The 19,043-nt window shown below is 46.8% G+C and overlaps 1 protein-coding gene across 3 annotated transcripts in view; it reads left to right on the top strand.

Annotated features, from left to right (window-relative positions):
* The window catches only part of CDK17 (cyclin dependent kinase 17), a 113,901-nt gene that overhangs the window by 62,816 nt on the left and 32,042 nt on the right, over positions 1–19,043 (top strand). For all 3 annotated transcript variants that reach the window (XM_064154957.1, XM_064154956.1, XM_064154958.1), the window contains 2 exons: positions 2,499–2,663; positions 7,808–7,941. In XM_064154957.1, the coding sequence (XP_064011027.1) occupies positions 2,499–2,663; positions 7,808–7,941 (299 nt within the window). The remainder of the gene's footprint in view (positions 1–2,498; positions 2,664–7,807; positions 7,942–19,043) is intronic.

Here is a 19,043-nt window from a genome sequence, read left to right as displayed (position 1 = left end):
TCTGTGATCTCTGAGGAATTTGGCTTTAAGTTGTAAAATGGGTGTAAATCCACCAGTGCTGTGAGGAAAGGGTTTTTAAAGAGTCATCTCTGTTGATCATCACACTCTGGTGTCAATTGTAAACATGAAATCTCATCCTCTTCATAGCTGTTCAGTGCACTCCTAAAATCTGGCCTTTTTTACATGCCATGCAGTTGGTGGTGACACATTTGATTTAGCAGGAGACAAAAGCCAGAACGTACAAGGGATGTGCTCTGTGAATGCAGCTGTAGTCCACATGTGAACACACCCCCGTGTGGTTTGGGTTGGAAGGGACCTTGAAAGGTCAGCCAATTCCAACCCCTCTGCCATGGGCAGGGACACCTTCCACTAGAGCAGCTTACTCAAGGCCACAGCCAGCCTGGGAGGGAGCATCCACCACCTCCCTGGGCAACCTGTGCCAGTGTCTCACCACCCTCACTGCAAAGAATTTCTTCCTAATCTCCAGTCTAAGTCTTTCCTCTTCCAGCTTAAAGCTGTCCTGTCTCATCCCATCACTACAAGCCCTTGTAAAAAGAAGGATGCTGAGGTAAAAGATCCAGACAGGTTCCTAGCAGTGCTGACTTGTCCTGCCACATTCTGTCTTCTGTTCATAGAATCAGGCAGGGTTGGAAGAGACCACAAGGATCAGCCAGTTCCAGTCCCCCTGCCATGGGCAGGGACACCTTACCCTAGAGCAGGCTGCACACAGCCTCAGCCAGCCTGGCCTCAAACACCTCCAGCCATGGAGACTCAACCACCTCCCTGGGCAACCCACTCCAGCCTCTCACCACTCTCCTGCTCAACAACTTCCTCCTCACCTCCAGCCTCACTCTCCCCACCTCCACCTTTGCTCCATTCCCCCCACTCCTGACACTCCCTGACAGCCTCAAAAGTCCCTCCCAGCTTTTTTGTAGCCTTCTTCAGATCCTGGAAGGCCACAAGAAGGTGCCCTGGGAGCCTCTTCTTCTCCAGCCTGCACAGCCCCAACTCTTGTTTGTAGCAGAATCTCCCCAGCAATAAAAATCTGCCATTCCCAGCCTTAGGTTGACCTGATTTACATAGCAAATCACCATCCTACAGTGTAACCTGAATTTGAAGTGGTTTAGATAGCCCCATCCAACCTGGCCTTAGACACCTCCAGAAATGGGTCCTCAACCACCTCATTCTTCTTATCTTATCTTGGAAGAGAAAGCAAGATTTTGGGGTCCCTGCATGTAACAATGTATGTTGGGATGGTGAAATAGCATCCCAGGCTGCTCCTTGTCCCAGCCTAGCTCTAAGCAGATGCTGACTCATTACTCACTACACAGCTGCTGCCTTTTCTGTCTTCCAAATAGCAGCAAACAGCTCCTGCCTTTAATGGTGATAAGAATTAAGTGAGGGAAAATTGAAAGTACTTGAATCTGAAGTGTTCCTGGGGTGTATCTTGTGGTATTTCTCCTAGTATGAGGACAGTGCTTGTATGCAACTAGTTGCTGGGTAATAGTGACCTGCAGTCTAAGACTGCTTTGAGTACCATGGCAATTAAAGATTGCATCAGGTTGGAAAGGACCCTCATAGGCTCTCTTGTCCTGCAGTGAGCAGTGACACCTCCAACTAGATCAGGCTGGCAGTCCTTGAGTGCTAGTCTATGTGTGCAGAGTCAAGTTGCTGAGAGAACACAAACCCTTGGTTTCCCTGTATGTTGATTTCTAAGATCTAAAAGTGCCTGGTGTTTCATCTTTTCTAGCAGGTGTTTGTGAATAATAATGATGACTAAAAAACGTCTCACAGTCCTGATTTTAAATCAAAGTCCAGTGAAGTGCTTGAACCATGCCAAATGAACTCATTGAATACTTCAAGGATGTCAAAATAATAACCTTATTTTATGGCATGACAGCTCTAGTGGCTAAAATAGAAGCATAGAATCAGTCAGGGCTGGAAGAGACCACAAGGATCATCTAATTCCAACCCCTCTGCCATGGGCAGGGATACCCTACCCTAGCTCAAGACAGGTTTGTTTTCCCATGTAAGGAATTCCTCAAGAATATTGAGAAGCAAAATATTTCTAAAGGCTTTTGGTTGAATTTGTTCATCTTGTGAGTTGATCTGACAACTGCCCTGCTTAAACTGTAGTCAAGATGAAACATTAAGCAATAAGGCAAACCATTCATTCAGCCCTAAAATTAATTAGATATTAAAAGCTACATTCTGCCTTTTTTTTTTAATGGTGTATTTGTGTCATTTTCTGAGGGGTAGAATTTAATAAAGTGAAATTTGAGTAATGCTTGATGCTGTGTTCTATATTGATTTGTGACTTAGAGGGATGGCAGGAGGGTGATGGTCTGCTCTTAGTATGAATCTTAGCAGAGTGATGCTTTCCAGTCTAGTAACTGTTGTTTTTGTTCTGTTCTCTTTTTCTCCCCTTCCCTTCTGGCATGTTCCTGACACTCCTACTTGCTTGTGGGAATGAATGTTTTGCTCCTTGTGACTGGTAGAGCCTATTGTGAAGAATGGCAGGCCTCCAACGTCTCACAGCATGCACTCATTCCTCCACCAATACACAGGATCGTTCAAGAAGCCCCCTTTGAGGAGACCACACAGCGTCATAGGGGGCAGCCTCGGCTCCTTCATGGCCATGCCCAGAAATGGGAGCAGATTAGGTAATTGTTTTGTTCTTTAAGTTCATTCCTGATGATTTCTGTATTGATTGTTAGTTAACACTTAACAGCAGTGCTTTAAGAACTTCTGGGAATGCAGTGATCTTGTCCTGAAGTTGGTAGAGAAATTTAGGTGTAAGGTTCTGGATGTCTTTCAGGAAGAAAACAATTACAAGAACACACTGAAGTCCAGCAGGTCTAGGGAAGATCTCTTCTCCCTCTGCTCTGCCCTGTTGAAACCACACCTGGAATACTCTATCCTGTTTTGGGCTCCCAAATTCTATTGGAAAGAGTCCAACAGAGAGCTACAAGGATAATGAAGGGACTTAACATCTCTCCTGTGAAGAAAAACTGAGAGACCTGGGGCTGCTTAGTCTTGAGAGGGCTGAGATGGGAGTGTATAAATGTCTGGAAATACCTGAGGGGTGGGTGTCAGCATGAAGGCTTTTTGTGGGGCTGCCCAGTGATGGAACAATGAACAACAGGTACAAGAAAGGATGATGAAGGGATTTAACATCTCTCCTGTGAAGAAAGACTGAGAGACCTGGGGCTGCTTAGTCTTGAGAAGGCTGAGATGGGAGTGTATAAATGTCTAAATATCTGAGGGGTGTTTGTCAGCATGAAGGTGTCAGGCTTTTTGTGGGGCTGCCCAGTGATGGGACAAGGAACAACAGGTACAAGATGGAACACAGAAGGTTCCACCTCAACACTAGGAGAAACTTCTTGCTGTGAGGGTGCTTAAACACTGGAGCAGGCTGCCCAGAGAGGTTGTGGAGTCTCCTTCTCGGCAAACTGTGAAAACCAGCAGGGGTATGTTCCTGTGTGGCCTGCCCTGGGTGATCCTGCTTTGGCAGGAATCATAGAATCAACCAGGTTGGAAGAGAGCTCCAAGCTCAGACAGTCCAACCTAGCACACAGCCCTGGCCTATCAACCAGAGCATGGCACTAAGTGCCCCAGCCAGGCTTGGCTTCAACACCTCCAGGGACAGCAACTCCATCACCTCCCTGGGCAGCCCATTCCAATGGAAACCAAAGGAGGTTTGGACTGAATGATCTGTAGATCTCTCTTCCAACCCCTAACATTCTGCTCTATGAATTCTTTACAAGTTACAAAGCTTACAAAATCTTCTTAATTAATACTTTGCAAGAGAACTTGAATGTTCATCTCAATTAAATGTTAGTGAGGACAGCAATAAATTGTCTATGATAGACACAGAGGCTGAGCAATGCTGCATATGGAATTTAAAATGAACTGGTGTATCACTTAGACTTCATTACTCTAAGGAAAAAAAAAACTGCTTTTTTTCAGTGGTAAATTAAGGTCACTCCACTCTAATTACCTTTTAAAAAGACTTTTGATCCTGAGCTGTGTTTGTGGTTCTGTGAGGCAAATAAGTTATGATTTTTTTGGTTTTCTTCCTTCTTCTTCCAAGTTATTTGTCATGATGATGCCTGCGGTCACCATTAAAGTTTTACTCTGCTTTTAGGTTAAATTATGCTTAATTAATTGATACTAGAAAATGAGAGCAAGCCACAGATTAATTAGGATTTTATGGTTTTTTCAGTCTTTTGCCCTCCTTTAGAAGTCTGTGATAAACTGATCACCTTCAAGTTGAAGCTGAGTCTTCAAGATAGTAGTCATGGAATCCTAGAACCAAGCAGGTTGGAAGAGACCTCCAAGCTCAGCCAGCCCAACCTAGCACCCAGCCCTATCCAGTCAACCAGACCATGGCACTAAGTGCCCCAGCCAGGCTTGGCTTCAACACCTCCAGGGATGGTGACTCCACCACCTCCCTGGGCAGCCCATTCCAATGCCAATCACTCTCTCTGACAACAACTTCCTCCTAACATCCAGCCTAGACCTGCCCTGCCACAAGTTGAGACTGTGTCCCCTTTTTCTGTTGCTGCTTGCCTGGCAGAAGAGCCCAACCCCACCTGACTACAGCCTCCTTTCAGGTAGTTGTAGACAGCAATGAGCTCTGCCCTGAGCCCCAGCTCCCTCAGCTTTTCCTCACAAGGGAGATGTTCCACTGCTTTAACATCTTTGTGGCTCTGAGCAGGACTCTTTCAAGCAGTCCTTCTTGAACTGAGGGGCCCAGAGCTGGACTCAGTATTCCAAATGTGACCTCACCAGGGCAGAGCAGAGGGGCAGGAGAGCCTCTCTCACCCTGCTAACCGTAGCCGTTCTAATACACCCCAGCATGCTATTGGCTTTCTTGGCCACAAGGGCACATTGCTGGAACAGGATTATGCCTCTGTTCACCAGCACCCCCAGGTCTCTTACCCCTACCTGCCTATGTCCTCATAAAAGGCTGTCAGGTTGGTTAAACATGACTTGCCCTTGGTGAAACCATGTGAAACTGAACAAAGAACTCTGGCCTCTTGACTGGACGTCAGCAGCTGTCACTACCCCAGAAGAAAGCAGGTTTTATTATGCACAGAGCCACAGCTATCAATGCCTGAATTCACAAAGACCTGGATGTTAGGAGGAAGTTCTTCCCAGAGAGAGTGATTGGCATTGGAATGTGCTGCCCAGGGAGGTGGTGGAGTCACCATCCCTGGAGGTGTTCAGGAAAAGCCTGGATGTGGCACTTAGTGCCATGGTCTGGTTGACTGGATAGGGCTGGGTGCTAGGTTGGCCTGGATGAGCTTGGAGGTCTCTTCCAACCTGGTTGATTCTATGATTCTATACACTTGATGGGTTTTTTTTCCTTCTTTTTGTGTCTATGAGGTAAAACTTTGATTTCAGGTTGGACTGGATGATCTTGGAGGTCCCTTCCAACCTGGTTGATTCTTTGATTCTTTGATTCTCATGGTACAAATACCTTAGGAGTTAATCTTTTTATATCCATTCTGCTTTCTCCAAAAGGAAATTCTTTGTACTGAGGAAGAATTTGCTCCTTTGAAGTCTGCATGATGTGATGGGAGCCAAACTAGACAAATGTTTTAGAAGATGTGCTGATAACCAAACATTGGCTCAGAGGCTTCTTTTTTTTCCCCCAAGAAAATAATACTTTCCTGCTTGTTGGTAGTGATAAAAGTTGTGTTTCCTTCTCTTTATTAATTGGTTTTATGTTTTTAATTGCAAACCATTAAACATGTTCAGCTGTGTTGGTGGTAAGGCTGAATTCAGCTCAGTGGGTTTTGCTACTGCTAACATTTTTTAGGTGTAGACTTCTGAGATGTGTCATTCTTCCTCAGGTTCTCTTTTACCTTGGACAAGAGAATGCTTAATGCCAAGGATCAGGAGAGGACAGGGAAATTGGTGTCTTTTGAATCACCTCCTTTATATCTATAAATATTTAATCTCCAGTAATTTGTTAAGTATTCAGAGGAGATGGTGGAGCATTGCTCATAGTGAGTTGTTTGTATGAGCAATATCCTATTGCCTGCCCTTTTGCAAGTCATTTGACTCTCAATTAAGGCATTAATACTGTTAATGACACCTCCTTGAACTTCTCTTCATTTGTTATGGTATTTCTCTTCCCAGGTTTTGGAAGATGCTTTAAAGTCATCACTAAGTGTATCCATGTATCTATAATAGACATGGACTCCTTTCTCTGCCTGAACTACAGGGCTGTGGTGAAAGTACCAGCTTCATGTTAGGAGAAACTTCTTTGCACAAGAGTGGTCAAGCATTGGAACAGGCTGCCCAGGGAGGTGGTGGAGTCCCCATCCCTGGAGATGTTCAAGAAATGTGGACATGATTTAATGACTAAGACCAACAGTTGGACTCAATGATCTTAGAGGTCTTTTCTAACCAAAACAGTTCAGTGATTCCATATTATTCAGGCAATCACTTGCCTAAATGCCTCTCTAAGATCACATATTTCACTTAATTGTAGAATCATAGAATGAACCAGGTTGGAAGAGACCTCCAAGATCATCCAGGCCAACCTAGCACCCAGCTCTATCCAATCAACTAGACCATGGCACTAAGTGCCTCATCCAGACTTTTCTTGAACACCTCCAGGGATGGTGACTCCTTTGCTGTTGAGTGAAGCAATGAAGCTGGTAAAGGATCTTGACAATAAGTCTTATGAAGAGCAGTTGGAGTTACTTAGTCTGAAGAAAAGGGGGGCTGAGGGGAGAGCTCACTCTCTACATCTACCTGAAGGGAGGCTGTAGTGAGATGGGTATTGGTCATAACTGATAGGATAAGAGGAAATGGCATCAGGTTAGGCCAGGGGAGGTTTAGATTAGACATTAGAAAAAGCTTCTACACCAAAAGGATTCTCAAAAGACTGCAACAGGCTGCCCAGGGAAATGGTTGAGTCCTCATCCCTGGATGTGTTTCAAACCTGTCTAAACATGGTGCAAAGATATGGTGTAGTAGTGGCCCTGGTAGAGTTAGATAGTGGTTGGACTTGAACTTGGAGATCCTTTCTAAGCATGGTGATTCTGTGAATCCACTTGTCCATTGCAGGCCCCTGTTGAGCTGTTCAGAATAGATCCCCTCCTGCACACATGCACACCCATGGTTTTTATAGCTGAAGCTTCCATCTTTTGTTTGGAGAAACTGAATTCTACTGCAAGCCAGTATGTAAAATAATGAGGAGTTTCTGTACAAGTTCTGTGAACTAATCCTGGTCATTTTGTGCATCCTGAGCCACAGGCCTGGAACACAAACCCTGTGAGCAGAGGCTGAGGGAGCTGGGGGTGTGCAGCCTGCAGCAGAGGAGGCTCAGGGCAGAGCTGCCTGAATGGAAGTTGTAGCCAGGTGGGGTTGGGCTCTTCTGCCAGGCAACCACCAACAGAACAAGGGGACAGAGTCTCAAGTTGTGCCAGGGCAGGTCTAGACTGGATGTTAGGAGGAAGTTGTTGTCAGAGAAAGTGATTGGCATTGGAATGGGCTGCCCAGGGAGGTGGTGGAGTGCCCATGGCTGGAGGTGTTGAAGCCAAGCCTGGCTGGGGCACTTAGTGCCATGGTCTGGTTGACTGTCCAGGGTGCTAGGTTGGGCTGGGTGATCTTGGAGGTCTCTTCCAACCCAGTTGATTCTATGATAAAAAAGGTGTGAAGGCTGCCATGAATGTGGTGGGTCTTGGGCTCTGCCGTGTAGCCCAGCGCACACTAAGGGGAGCCTTGTTTGTCACTGCTGGAGAGATGTTTATTGGCACACTGACTAACTGTTCTCAATTCTTTTAAGATATTGTCCATGAAAATCTGAAAATGGGGTCAGATGGTGAAAGTGACCAAGCTTCTGGAACCTCATCTGATGAAGTTCAGTCTCCCACAGGTGTTTGTCTCAGAAACAGGATACACAGACGAATCTCAATGGAGGTAACTTACTTTTCATACAGGGATCATTTAAATGGACAAGACTTGCTTTAATTGTTTGTTATAACTGGCTGTCTTCTCAACTAGCTGACATGTTTGATGTAGAGAGTGCTGTTTGAATGTTGTTCACATTTCTGTCTCCATTTGTCACCCAGCAAGCAGATGCTTGTATTGTTTAGGAGCTGTTAGCTTAAAACAATCTAAATGTGTTTTGTGACTCAGGGGTTTAGGAGGCATTTAAGTGTACTGTGTTCATAGAATGGTTTGAGTTGGAGGCATTTAAGTGTACTGTGTTCATAGAATGGTTTGAGTTGCAAGGGACCTTAAAGTTCATCTAGTTCCAACCCCCCTTCATCAGTGAGATCTTCCAAAGCCTTCTCTTCTCCAGGATAAACACTGCCAGCTCTCTCAGCCTTTTTTTATTTCACATGTGAGGTCCTCCAGTCCTTTAATCATCTTAGGAGACCTTCACTGGGCTTTCTCCAGCATGTTCATGTCTGTCTTGTGCTGGGGAGCTCAGCACTAGAATGGGTACTCCAAGTGTGGCCTGACCAATACTGTGCAGAAGTGGGGATCAACTCCCTCAATCTACTCGCATAATACAGGTAAAAATACCTTTTTTTTTTGGTCTCTTTTTTTCCTGCAAGGGCTCATTGCTAGCTCACATTCAGCTTACTACTCCTGAGGACCCTCAGATCCTTCTCTACCAAGCTGCTTTCCAGCTGTGCCCCCCAGCACATGCCACGAGCAGGGACACCTTGCACTAAACATAGCCCTCACCCAACCTGACCGTGAACACTTCCAGGGTGGGGATATCCACAGCCTCCATGGGCAACTTATTCCAGTGTCTCACCACCCTCACTATAATCTCCAGTCTAAATCTCCTCTTTTCCAGTTTCAACCCATTCCCTCTTGCCCTACCCCTACAAGCCCTTGTAAAAAGTCACCCCCACAGCTTTCTTTACGGCTCCCTTCAAGTACTGAAAGACCACCGTGAGGTCTGCCCAGAGTCTTGTCCTCCTCAGACTGAGCAGCCCCAACATACAGATATCTTCTGTCACATTGTGTGCAGTTCACTGTGGTCAAAAATACAGGCTGTGTGGACACTTTTCACTTCAGACTCTGTTCTAATCTTTGTAAGACTAATGGTGCAGCAGCAAAGGTCCTGACTGCTTCAACCTTTCCCTCTCTTCCTGTTTTCTAATGAACGGAACTTTACAGGATGATAAACAAAAGGAGGAAAAGTACCTTCTGAATAACTGTGCACATAATTTCCTTTATTTATGAGGCTCTTTCTGAACACTGGCCACCCTTCTGCTTGCTTTGTTGGCGTTTCCCTTGGTGAAGGAAAACAGAGCACTTCCCTGGTTCTTGAGTCTCTGAAAGTTACAGTCCTAATGATGCCTTTCTTACAGGCTATTGTAGCTGCTGCTTTCTAGCATGCATACCAAGGTGCAGAGTTTGTCAGAGTTTAAATCTTCCTTCAAAGCCTGCTATCAAATAGAGGACTGGGGGCAGAGATCTGGATCAGTTACAGTAGAGTGTGCATTGCCAGAGTCTTTTTATTTGAGAGGCATTCTGTTATGCTTGGAATGTCAAGACTCTGAGCGTGCAGTGCTGGTAGCATTCCAAGAACTTGGGAATTAGCTGGATCCATTCTTTATGTAGTTTCTTGCACCTGGGGGATTTTGTCTTCAAGATCCTAAGTTTGTGTGTTAATCTCAGATTTGATCTAAGGTGATGAAGCTGGGGAGGGGCCTGGAGCACAGCCTGTGAGGAGAGGCTGAAGGAGCTGGGGGTGTGCAGCCTGCAGCAGAGGAGGCACAGGGCAGAGCTCATTGCTGTCTGCAGCTCCCTGAAGGGAGGCTGTAGCCAGGTGGTGTTGGTCTCTTCTCCCAGGCAACCAGCACCAGAACAAGGGGACACAGCCTCACGTTGTCTGGGGGAGGTGTAGGCTGGATGTTAGGAGGAAGTTGTTGTCAGAGAGAGTGATTGGCATTGGAATGGGCTGCCCAGGGAGGTGGTGGAGTCGCTGTCCCTGGAGGTGTTGAATCCAAGCCTGGATGAGGCACTTAGTGCCATGGTCTGGTTGACTGGATAGGGCTGGGTGCTAGGTTGGACTTGATGATCCTGGAGGTGTCCAAGGTCAGGATGCCATTGACTCTCCTGGCCACCTGGGTACACTGCTGGGTAGCACACATTGGGTAGCCTGGAGCTCTATTCCCTTTGTAGTCATTTAGGATGAGTTATAACTGTGTACTGTACATACAGGTCAGAGTAAATTAGAGTGTGTGTGTGTGAGGGAGAGATGTTTGTGCTGTAGTCTGCTGGAGTCATTAGTCACACCTGAAATCATTGCAGAATGTGATTAAATAGAGCTGGATACATCCAATAGAGCAGTATTTGTCATTAAGATGAATGTGCCTGTCACACTGACTGTCCCCTTTTGTTTGGCCAGCATGTATGGTATTTGAAATACTCTTGTGCATACTTTCTTGGCTGTATACCTTTATTTCTCTCTGCTGAGTTGACAGAAGATCTGATTTGTTTTGAAGGTAAAGCTGAAACCTTGAAACAGCCTTTACTTGTAAGCATTTTGTGTGCAGACCCAACATTTTCATGCTCAGCTTGGACTCCCTCTGAAATTCTCAGCATTAGCAGCCCACTTTTTTTTAATGCTTGCTGAAAACTGTAATCAAAGTGCTAATTTCCAGTACTGAATATTAATATTCCTGAAGGATTTTGTATGTGCAAATCCACATTTTGATTCTTAGTGCCCCTCCCCACTGCAGTAAATTGCATTGAGTTGCAAGAGACCCTCAAAGGTCATCCTGTCCAACCCCTCTGCAGTCAGCAGGGACACCTCCAAGTACATCAGGCTGCCTAGGGCCACATCCAGTCTGTTCCTGAATGTCTCCAGGGATAGAGCCTGAACCACATTCCCAGGCAACCCATTCCAGTATTTTACCACTCTCATTGTAAACAACTTCACAGAATCAGTGAGGGTTGGAAGGGACCACAAGGATCATCTCGTTCCAACCCCCCTGCCATGGGCTGGGACACCTTACCCTAGATCAGGAGAGACAGTTTGGAGAATCAAAGGCTCTCCCTTGGTCTGTGAGGACTGGATCAGAGACTATTTGGGCAACTAGAACACCCAAAAATGGGCTGTGATGAGGTGCATCCATGAGTGCTGAGAGTTGGCTGATGTTGCTGCTGTACCACTCTCCACAGTGATTTCTCTGTAATCATTAAATAATTCAAGGCTACAAATGAAATTGTTGTGGGAGACCAGACAGGTTCTTTGGTCCAGAGTATGTGAAAGGTTTTTGGGGGAAAGAAAGCTTACCTTTCTACAAGTTTCCTGTAGGGAAAGGATAGAATCATAGAATCAGGCAGGGTTGGAAGGGAGCACAAGGAGCAGCCAGTTCCAACCCCCCTGCCATGCCCAGGGACACCCTACCCTAGAGCAGGCTGCACACAGCCTCAGCCAGCCTGGCCTCAAACACCTCCAGCCATGGGGCCTCAACCACCTCACTGGGCAGCCCATTCCAGCCTCTCACCACTCTCCTGCTCAACAACTTCCTCACCTCCAGCCTCACTCTCTCCATCTCCAGCTGTGCTCCATTCCCCCCACTCCTGTCACTCCCTGACAACCTCAAAAATCCCCACTTCAGGTCCTGGCAGGCCACAAGAAGGTCCCCCGGGAGCCTCCTCTGCTCCAGCCTGCACAGCCCCAACTCTTTCAGTCTGTGCTCATAAGAGAGGATAGAGATAGGGAAAACAGATAGAGATCCCTATGGGGATTTCTTTGTCTTCCTCTATCTGGGAAGGTAGAGAAATGCAAAACAGACAACGGAGATGTGACTACAAAATGTCTTGTTTGTAGCAGAATCTCCCCAGCAATAAAAATCTGCCATTTCCAGCCTTAAGCTGACCTGATTTACATAGCAAATCACCATCCTACAGTGTAACCTGAATTTGAAGTGGTTTGGATAGCAAGCAGTGATGCTGCGACGAGAAGGGATCCTGCTCTGCCATGACAGATCTGCTGGGGTGAACATTTTCCATCCACACCGGCAGCCACAGAGACAGCAGCTTTCAATCTGTCATCCCCAGGAGTGACATAAAATTTAGACCAGCATGGGAGGCAATTCCTGCCCTGCAATTCCTCCTCCTTCCTCCCCTCCCTTCGTTCAGGAGCCGCGCCGACAGTAGGTGCGAGCATCTATTGTGTGAGGAATCTGCCTTCAGCCAGCTCTTAGGTTTTAATTAAAATGCCTGCTAATCTCATGCTAATATTAATGATTGCTTGGTAAATCAGTCAGACTGTTTATCAAAACAGATGCATGGAGTCATTTTTAACCTCTCTTTTTTTTTTTCCAAGCACCAGATGCAACAGAGCTTAAAAATAAATACCTGCGTGCCTGCATTTTAAGTGTAGTGCTTTAATCATGTAATGAGAAACACTTCTACAAATCATGGGGTTGCAGCTTAAAGCATTTTGACTTTGATTTGCTGGAGAAGAAGGCATGGGCAGTAATGCATTAATATAAATTCATGTTTCAAGCCCTGAGTGTTCACTGGGGGCCCTGTGCCGTGCACCAGATAATGAATGCTTCATTAAGAACTCTGGTGGATAAAAAATAGGGAGATACAGCCTGTGCAAATTGAAACATCTGTTTCCCTTTCCCAGAAGTCCAAGGTCTGGAAGCTATCTTCACATGTGAACTGGCAGAGGGCCATAACCCACTGTTCACCAGCCTGTTTCCCAGCTATTTTATCCTGAGAAACAGTTCTTATCCATCTGACTGTCACATTAGCGATAGGAGCCTGTTCCAGATCAAGCTGCTCCTACCACACTGCCACAGGGTATCATCTTCCCCTGGGAGCATGAGCTGCAGGCTTACTGCTTTTAGCTGAACAGAGAGAAATACAAAAGCCATGAAGTTGTCCTGTAGTCATTTGTGTGTCGTGCTGGTCACCTTCCAAAGGAAAGAGCAGATGAGAAACAAGGAGTTAGGGAGCTGCACTCTTGCCAGGGATGTGACTGGTTTGAGAGTCTGGGCACAGCCCTAGCTACTTGATCTGCTGTTGATCTGCCTTCTTGAGAGAAAGCTCCACAAAATTGATGTTTCAGCTGATGGAGTGCAAAGATTTTTCTCTGTGTAGGCTTCAGCTGAGAATGTGGTTGGTAGATCCCCATTCACATGTGCAAGTACAGCACTCTTGGCTCCGTTCTGTTGCTCACGCTCTTGAGCAGCAGAGTGCATGGCACTGCTGGCCCAGGCTGTGACCAGTACAGTATTTTCTCCTCTAAGGTTTGGAGGCAGGAAGCACTCTATCAAAGGAAGCCTGAGCACTCAGCTCTACAACTCCTTCCACTCAAGAGGCCAACTCTTGCCACTCAAGTGGCTTCCTTGGATGCCCAGGCAAGCATCAACACACGGTGCAAAGGTTCTTCCTTCTGCGCTTGGCTTGGCAGCTGCAGAACTCTTACTGCCTTGTTTACTGGGTTTTGTCTTATTTCCTCCTCTGCACCTGCTGAAAATGGATCATAGCTTTTCCTCTGATAGTCTCTTCTCAGGCACCTCAGGGATGGTGACTCCACCACCTCCCTGGGCAGCCTCTTCCAAGACCTGACCCGCTCTCTCACCCTTCTAAGCACAGCCCTGTGCGCTGTTGCCTTCTGCTTCATCCCCCTTTTTCCTCTATGTCCTTCATACCCTGTCCCCACATCCACCATCCTTTCCCCAGGACCACCCGTGCCCACCATGGCCTCCCCAAGCCAAAGAGGACAGTGCCAGCTACCACAACAGCCACCATCAGTCTGATGCTACTGAAGATGTAGAAGAAGAAGAAACAGAAGAGGAGGAAAAGCAAGAAGAGACAAAGATTCTTCTGTCAGTCTTAAGCATATGCTCAGCTACCAGAAGAGTTGTGCAATGGCAGAAGGTGCACTTTGTTTAATCCCAGAGAGATTAGTTGAATGGGGGAATGCTGATGAGTTTATCACAAGGAAAACTGGTGCAGGTAGCTCAGCCCAGCTGTTCAAAGTCTTTTTGGTTCCAGTAATTGAGGCTTATTTCTAGAGGCTTTAAAATAGCATTCTGCAAGGATGCTGTAGGCTCCTTTGGATGACTCTGCATGCTGCTGTTTGGCTTTAAGACCTCAGAAGTCTACAGGGCTTTAACCAAACAACAAAATTCTCTCTAAATACATTCTCTGATTTGAAGCTTGGTGGTTGTTGTTGGTTTGTATTTGCTTTTGCCTCTAGCAGCCTTGTTCTGTGGCATCATTAGGTAGGGGCTCCAGTTGGCTTCAGGAGTGCTGGCATTTGACAAAAATGACTGAAATTTGATAAGGCAAAACCTTCAGGTGCTGTTTGATACTGAAATAGAGCACTGAGCACACAGACATGAAGTTTTTTATTAGAGTGTTTGGAGTCTCATTGTAGCCAGGTGGGGGTTGGCCTCTTCTCCCAGGCAACCAGCAATAGAACAAGGGGACACAGTCTCAAGTTGTGCCAGGGTAGGTATAGGCTGGATGTTAGGAAGTTCTTCACAGAGAGAGTGATTTCCCATTGGAATGGGCTGCCCAGGGAGGTGGTGGAGGCACCGTCCCTGGGGGTGTTCAAGACTGGATGAGGCACTTAGTGCCATGGTCTAGTTGACTGGATAGGGCTGGGGGATAGGTTGGACTGGATGATCTTGGAGGTCTCTTCCAACCTGGTTGATTCTATGATTCTATGATTGGCATAAGCAGACCTTTTTCCAACTAATGTGGCTTGTGCACATAATCCACACCTTTAAAACACACAAGGAAGGTGTAAAAAGTGGATTTAAAGGGTGTTTTGACTCTTCTTTAATGAGCCTAACATGCAGTTGAGCTGTGTTGCACAGAGGGTTGTGTGATACAGATTTGAGGTCACATTCAGCATTCCCCAGTGAACAAAAGCACTGTGACTTGATAGTGAACAGCTTGTGGTTGCAGCTGACACGTCTCACTGGTGCTGGCTGAAACTGGTAAGAAGGCTAAGAGCAAAGAGATTTTGTTTGCTCTGCAGTGAATTGTTTGGGCTGTCAGACTGTCTGTAGACTTGGAATAACAATTCAGTGTCACAGAACAAAATTGTGTTGATTTAATGCAGACTTCCAAACTAAATCTGATCTAATAGAAACTTTACCTCTAAATAATAACTTTTAACTCTTACAAGAGAAGCTGAAATTTCAGGGAGAGGTGCAGAAGTTATTGTCTGAGGCCATATAATGAGTACAGACCTTAAATAATGGTTGATCTGGAGCTGAGACATCAATAAACAGAAGAACCAAAGCAGTAGGGACTGATGGATAATGCATGCAGCTTGACAGTGCAGTTTGTGTCATGTACTGAGTACCTGCTTCTGACAGAGCCATCTTCCCTCTTCAGCTTGCATCAGCAGATTCATAAAGTGGTTTGGGAGGAATCTTAAAGACCTGCACTGGCAGAACTTCAAGAATCACAGAATGGAGGAAGGGACCTTAAAGATCATCCAGTTCCAACCCCCCTGCCATTATTGTCATAGGAGCATAGTATCAACCAGGTTGGAAGAGACCTCCAAGATCATCCAGGCCAACCTAGTACCCAGCCCTGCCCAGTCAAACAGACCATGGCACTAAGTGCCCCAGCCAGGCTTGGCTTCAACACCTCCAGCCATGGGCACTCCACCACCTCCCTGGGCAGCCCATTCCAATGCCAATCACTCTCTCTGCCAACAACTTCCTCCTAACATCCAGCCTAGACCTGCCCTGCCACAACTTGAGACTGTGTCCCCTTGTTCTGTTGCTGCTTGCCTGGCAGAAGAGCCCAACCCCACCTGGCTACAGCCTCCCTTCAGGTAGTTTTAGACAGCAATGAGCTCTGCCCTGAGCCTCCTCTGCTGCAGGCTGCACACCCCCAGCTCCCTCAGCCTCTCCTCACAGGGCTGTGCTCCAGGCCCCTCCCCAGTCTTGCTGCCCTTCTCCAAACACCTTCCAGCACCTCAACAGCTCTCTGCAATGGAGGAGCCCAGAACTGGACACAGCACTGCAGGGGTGGCCTGAGCAGTGCTGAGCACAGGGGCACAAGAGCCTCCCTTGTGCTGCTGCCCACACTGCTCCTGAGCCAGCCCAGGATGCCATTGGCTCTGCTGCCCACCTGGGCACACTGCTGCCTCCTCTGCAGCTCCTCTCTGCCAGCACCCCCAGCTCCCTCTCTGCCTGGCTGCTCTCAGCCACTCTGGCCCCAGCCTGCAGTGCTGCTTGGGGTTGTTGTGGCCAAAGTGTAGAACCCTGCACTTGGCCTTCTTCAGTCTCATCCCATTGGCCCCTGCCCACCCATGCAGCCTGGCCAGGTCCCTCTGCAGGGCTCTCCTATCCTCCAACAGCTCCACAGCTGCTCCTAGCTTGGTGTCATCTGCAAACTTAGTGATGCTGGACTCAATCCCCTCATCCAGGTCATTAATAAAGATGTTGAACAGCACTGGGCCATGGGCAGGGACAGCTTCCACTAGCCCAGGTTGCTCAAGCCTCATCTAACCTGGCCTTGAACACCTCCAGGAAGGGGACATAATTAATCTTGGGTTTGGCCAGTTGATTTTCTTGCACCACATCACTGCTTAGAGCCCATTCTCCTAAAGGCTGTGGGAACCTCTGGCTACAGATAGTGAAATAACCCATTAGGAGATTAGCTAAATGAAACAGTCAAGAAACAGTGCACTGAGGAGGATGCTGCTGTGGTTTTTCCTTGCAGTGTTTGTAACAAGTCATTTGGTACTACAAGATTGCCCTTTTTCTTCCCTCCTACTGCTTTGCTGGCAGTAGCCCAAATCTTTCTTCTCTTGCTGCAATTGTCAGTGCAGTAGCAGCCTGGAACAGCCTAGCAGTTGAAAGATCAATAACATTTGTTGCCCAATAGATTTGCAGAAGACTTATTGTTGCTGCTGCAGGGAGAAGGCAACAGTCTGCAAATTGGCACCTTCCTTAAAGGACAAAAAGGAAAGTGGTCTCAGTTTTTCTGCTTTGTAGTGTGGTGAGAATTGGACTCAGGAAGACCTCAAAAAAATCCTTCCTTGAGGCAGTTTTCTTTTTGTATTTTGAATTTTTGGTTCTTGCTCTTCTGTTTGGTGAAAAAGATTAGTGTTTGTTGTGGGGAGAAGGCAGACTGGAAAGCAGGAGTGTTTCAGATTGCTGCTTTTCAGGGCAGTTGTAACATGTGGAGTTCAAATGTTCTATCTCCTGAGTTTGAATCATCTTTATTTCACTTTACTGAAGTGTCTTAGCAAAAAAAAACAGTTAAGGTACACAAGGAGGCCTCAAGCAACCTGGTCAAGTGCCAGGAGGGTTGCAACTAAATGCTTCCAACTCAAGCTGTTCTATGAATCTATGAACTCAGAGGTCCTGCAAAATGTAGGCTGAAATACCTGCCTCTGTTTCTCATAGCCAGGTGTAAGTAGTTGATGGTTGGCAGAGCATCCACATCAAGTTACAGCAATATGGTTGGCTGCTAGGCAGACAAAAGAAAGGCTCCAAAGGAGGAACCTCTTCCCTGGAAGGGTTCTCAGCCACTGGAACAGGCTCCCCAGGAAGGTAGTTGAATCCCCATCTCTGGAGGTGTTTTAAAGACAGAGCCAGTGATATCCTGGGCTGGCTCAGGAGCAGTGTGGGCAGCAGGACAAGGGAGGTTCTTGTGCCCCTGTGCTCAGCACTGCTCAGGCCACCCCTGCAGTGCTGTGTCCAGTTCTGGGCTCCTCCATTGCAGAGAGCTGTTGAGGTGCTGGAAGGTGTTTGGAGAAGGGCATCAAGGCTGGGGAGGGGCCTGGAGCACAGCCCTGTGAGGAGAGGCTGAGGGAGCTGGGGGTGTGCAGCCTGCAGCAGAGGAGGCTCAGGGCAGAGCTCATTGCTGTCTGCAACTACCTGAATGGAGGCTGTAGCCAGGTGGGGTTGGGCTCTGCTACCAGGCAAGCAGCAACAGAAGAAGGGGACACAGTCTCAAGTTGTGCCAGGGGAGGTCTAGGCTGGATGTTAGGAGGAAGTTGTTGTCAGAGAGAGTGATTGGCATTGGAATGGGCTGCCCAGGGAGGTGTTGAAGCCAAGCCTGGATGAGGCACTTAGTGCCACGGGCTGGTTGATTGGCCAGGGCTGGGTGCTGGGTTGGCCTGGATAATCTTGGAGGTCTCTTCCAGCCTGGCTTATTCTATGTTTCTGATTCTAAGATAACCACAACCAGATAAGTAGAAAATGTTATGAATTGACAAAAGCTTTTTCATATATTCAGGCCACCAGAAAAATAACTCTTAAGTGACACAGAAGAAAATATCAGCATTTTAATTTTGTAAGATTCCTGTTCTGCCTGAAGTACTTTGTGCCCTGAAAGCTAAGGTTTGGCATTCCAGTAACCCCTTGGTTGTTAAGAATCCCCAAGGAATGCACCCAGATTCCCTCTGCATAGTTTATGGTCCACTTGTTCTGGTTAAAAAAATATAAGGAATATAACAGAGAGAGTTGCTCTGATTTGCCAGATAATTTGCTATCAGTTACTCTGACTTGCCTTTAAATAATCAAAACCTTAGGAGGTTCATCCAGGAATGCCAACTCCATTGGTGTTCAAAATGGACATTTAACCCTGTAGTGCTGACAGGCTTCAAATCTTCAATATCATGAACTGAAGAGCATAGGGGAAATTATCAGGCCTGCCATTCACTTCTTTATTGCTTCTTCAGACAGGCCCTTGTGCCAGCCTGCTAATAATTACCATTACAAAAGCTTTCTTGGGTTTAGTCATTTGCCTTGATTTAAGGTGGGTTTGCTTTGATTTCCCTTTTTGGTGATTTTTCTGACAGCAGCATCAGATTCAGCTGGTCCTTGGGATGGATAGGACAAAGTCCTCTGTCCAGCAAGTGTCTTTTGCCATTGTTGCACAGAATTCCACAGAGACTTAAGAGAATTAGAAATGCTTTAACAAAAAAAAAAGGCAGTTTCCTGCTGGTGCTTAACTCTCCAGGCAGGCATCCTGCCAAAGCAGCAGTAAGCCATGGGGTGCAGAAGAGTGGGTTTGCTGCTGCTGCTGCTGCAGCAAGGTTGCCATGA

This window comes from Pogoniulus pusillus, chromosome 15 (genome assembly GCF_015220805.1).
Source record: "Pogoniulus pusillus isolate bPogPus1 chromosome 15, bPogPus1.pri, whole genome shotgun sequence".
Classification (NCBI taxonomy): Eukaryota; Metazoa; Chordata; class Aves; order Piciformes; family Lybiidae; genus Pogoniulus; species Pogoniulus pusillus.
Note: the sequence above shows the minus strand (reverse complement) of the source record. Positions and strands in the feature narration are given on the sequence as shown.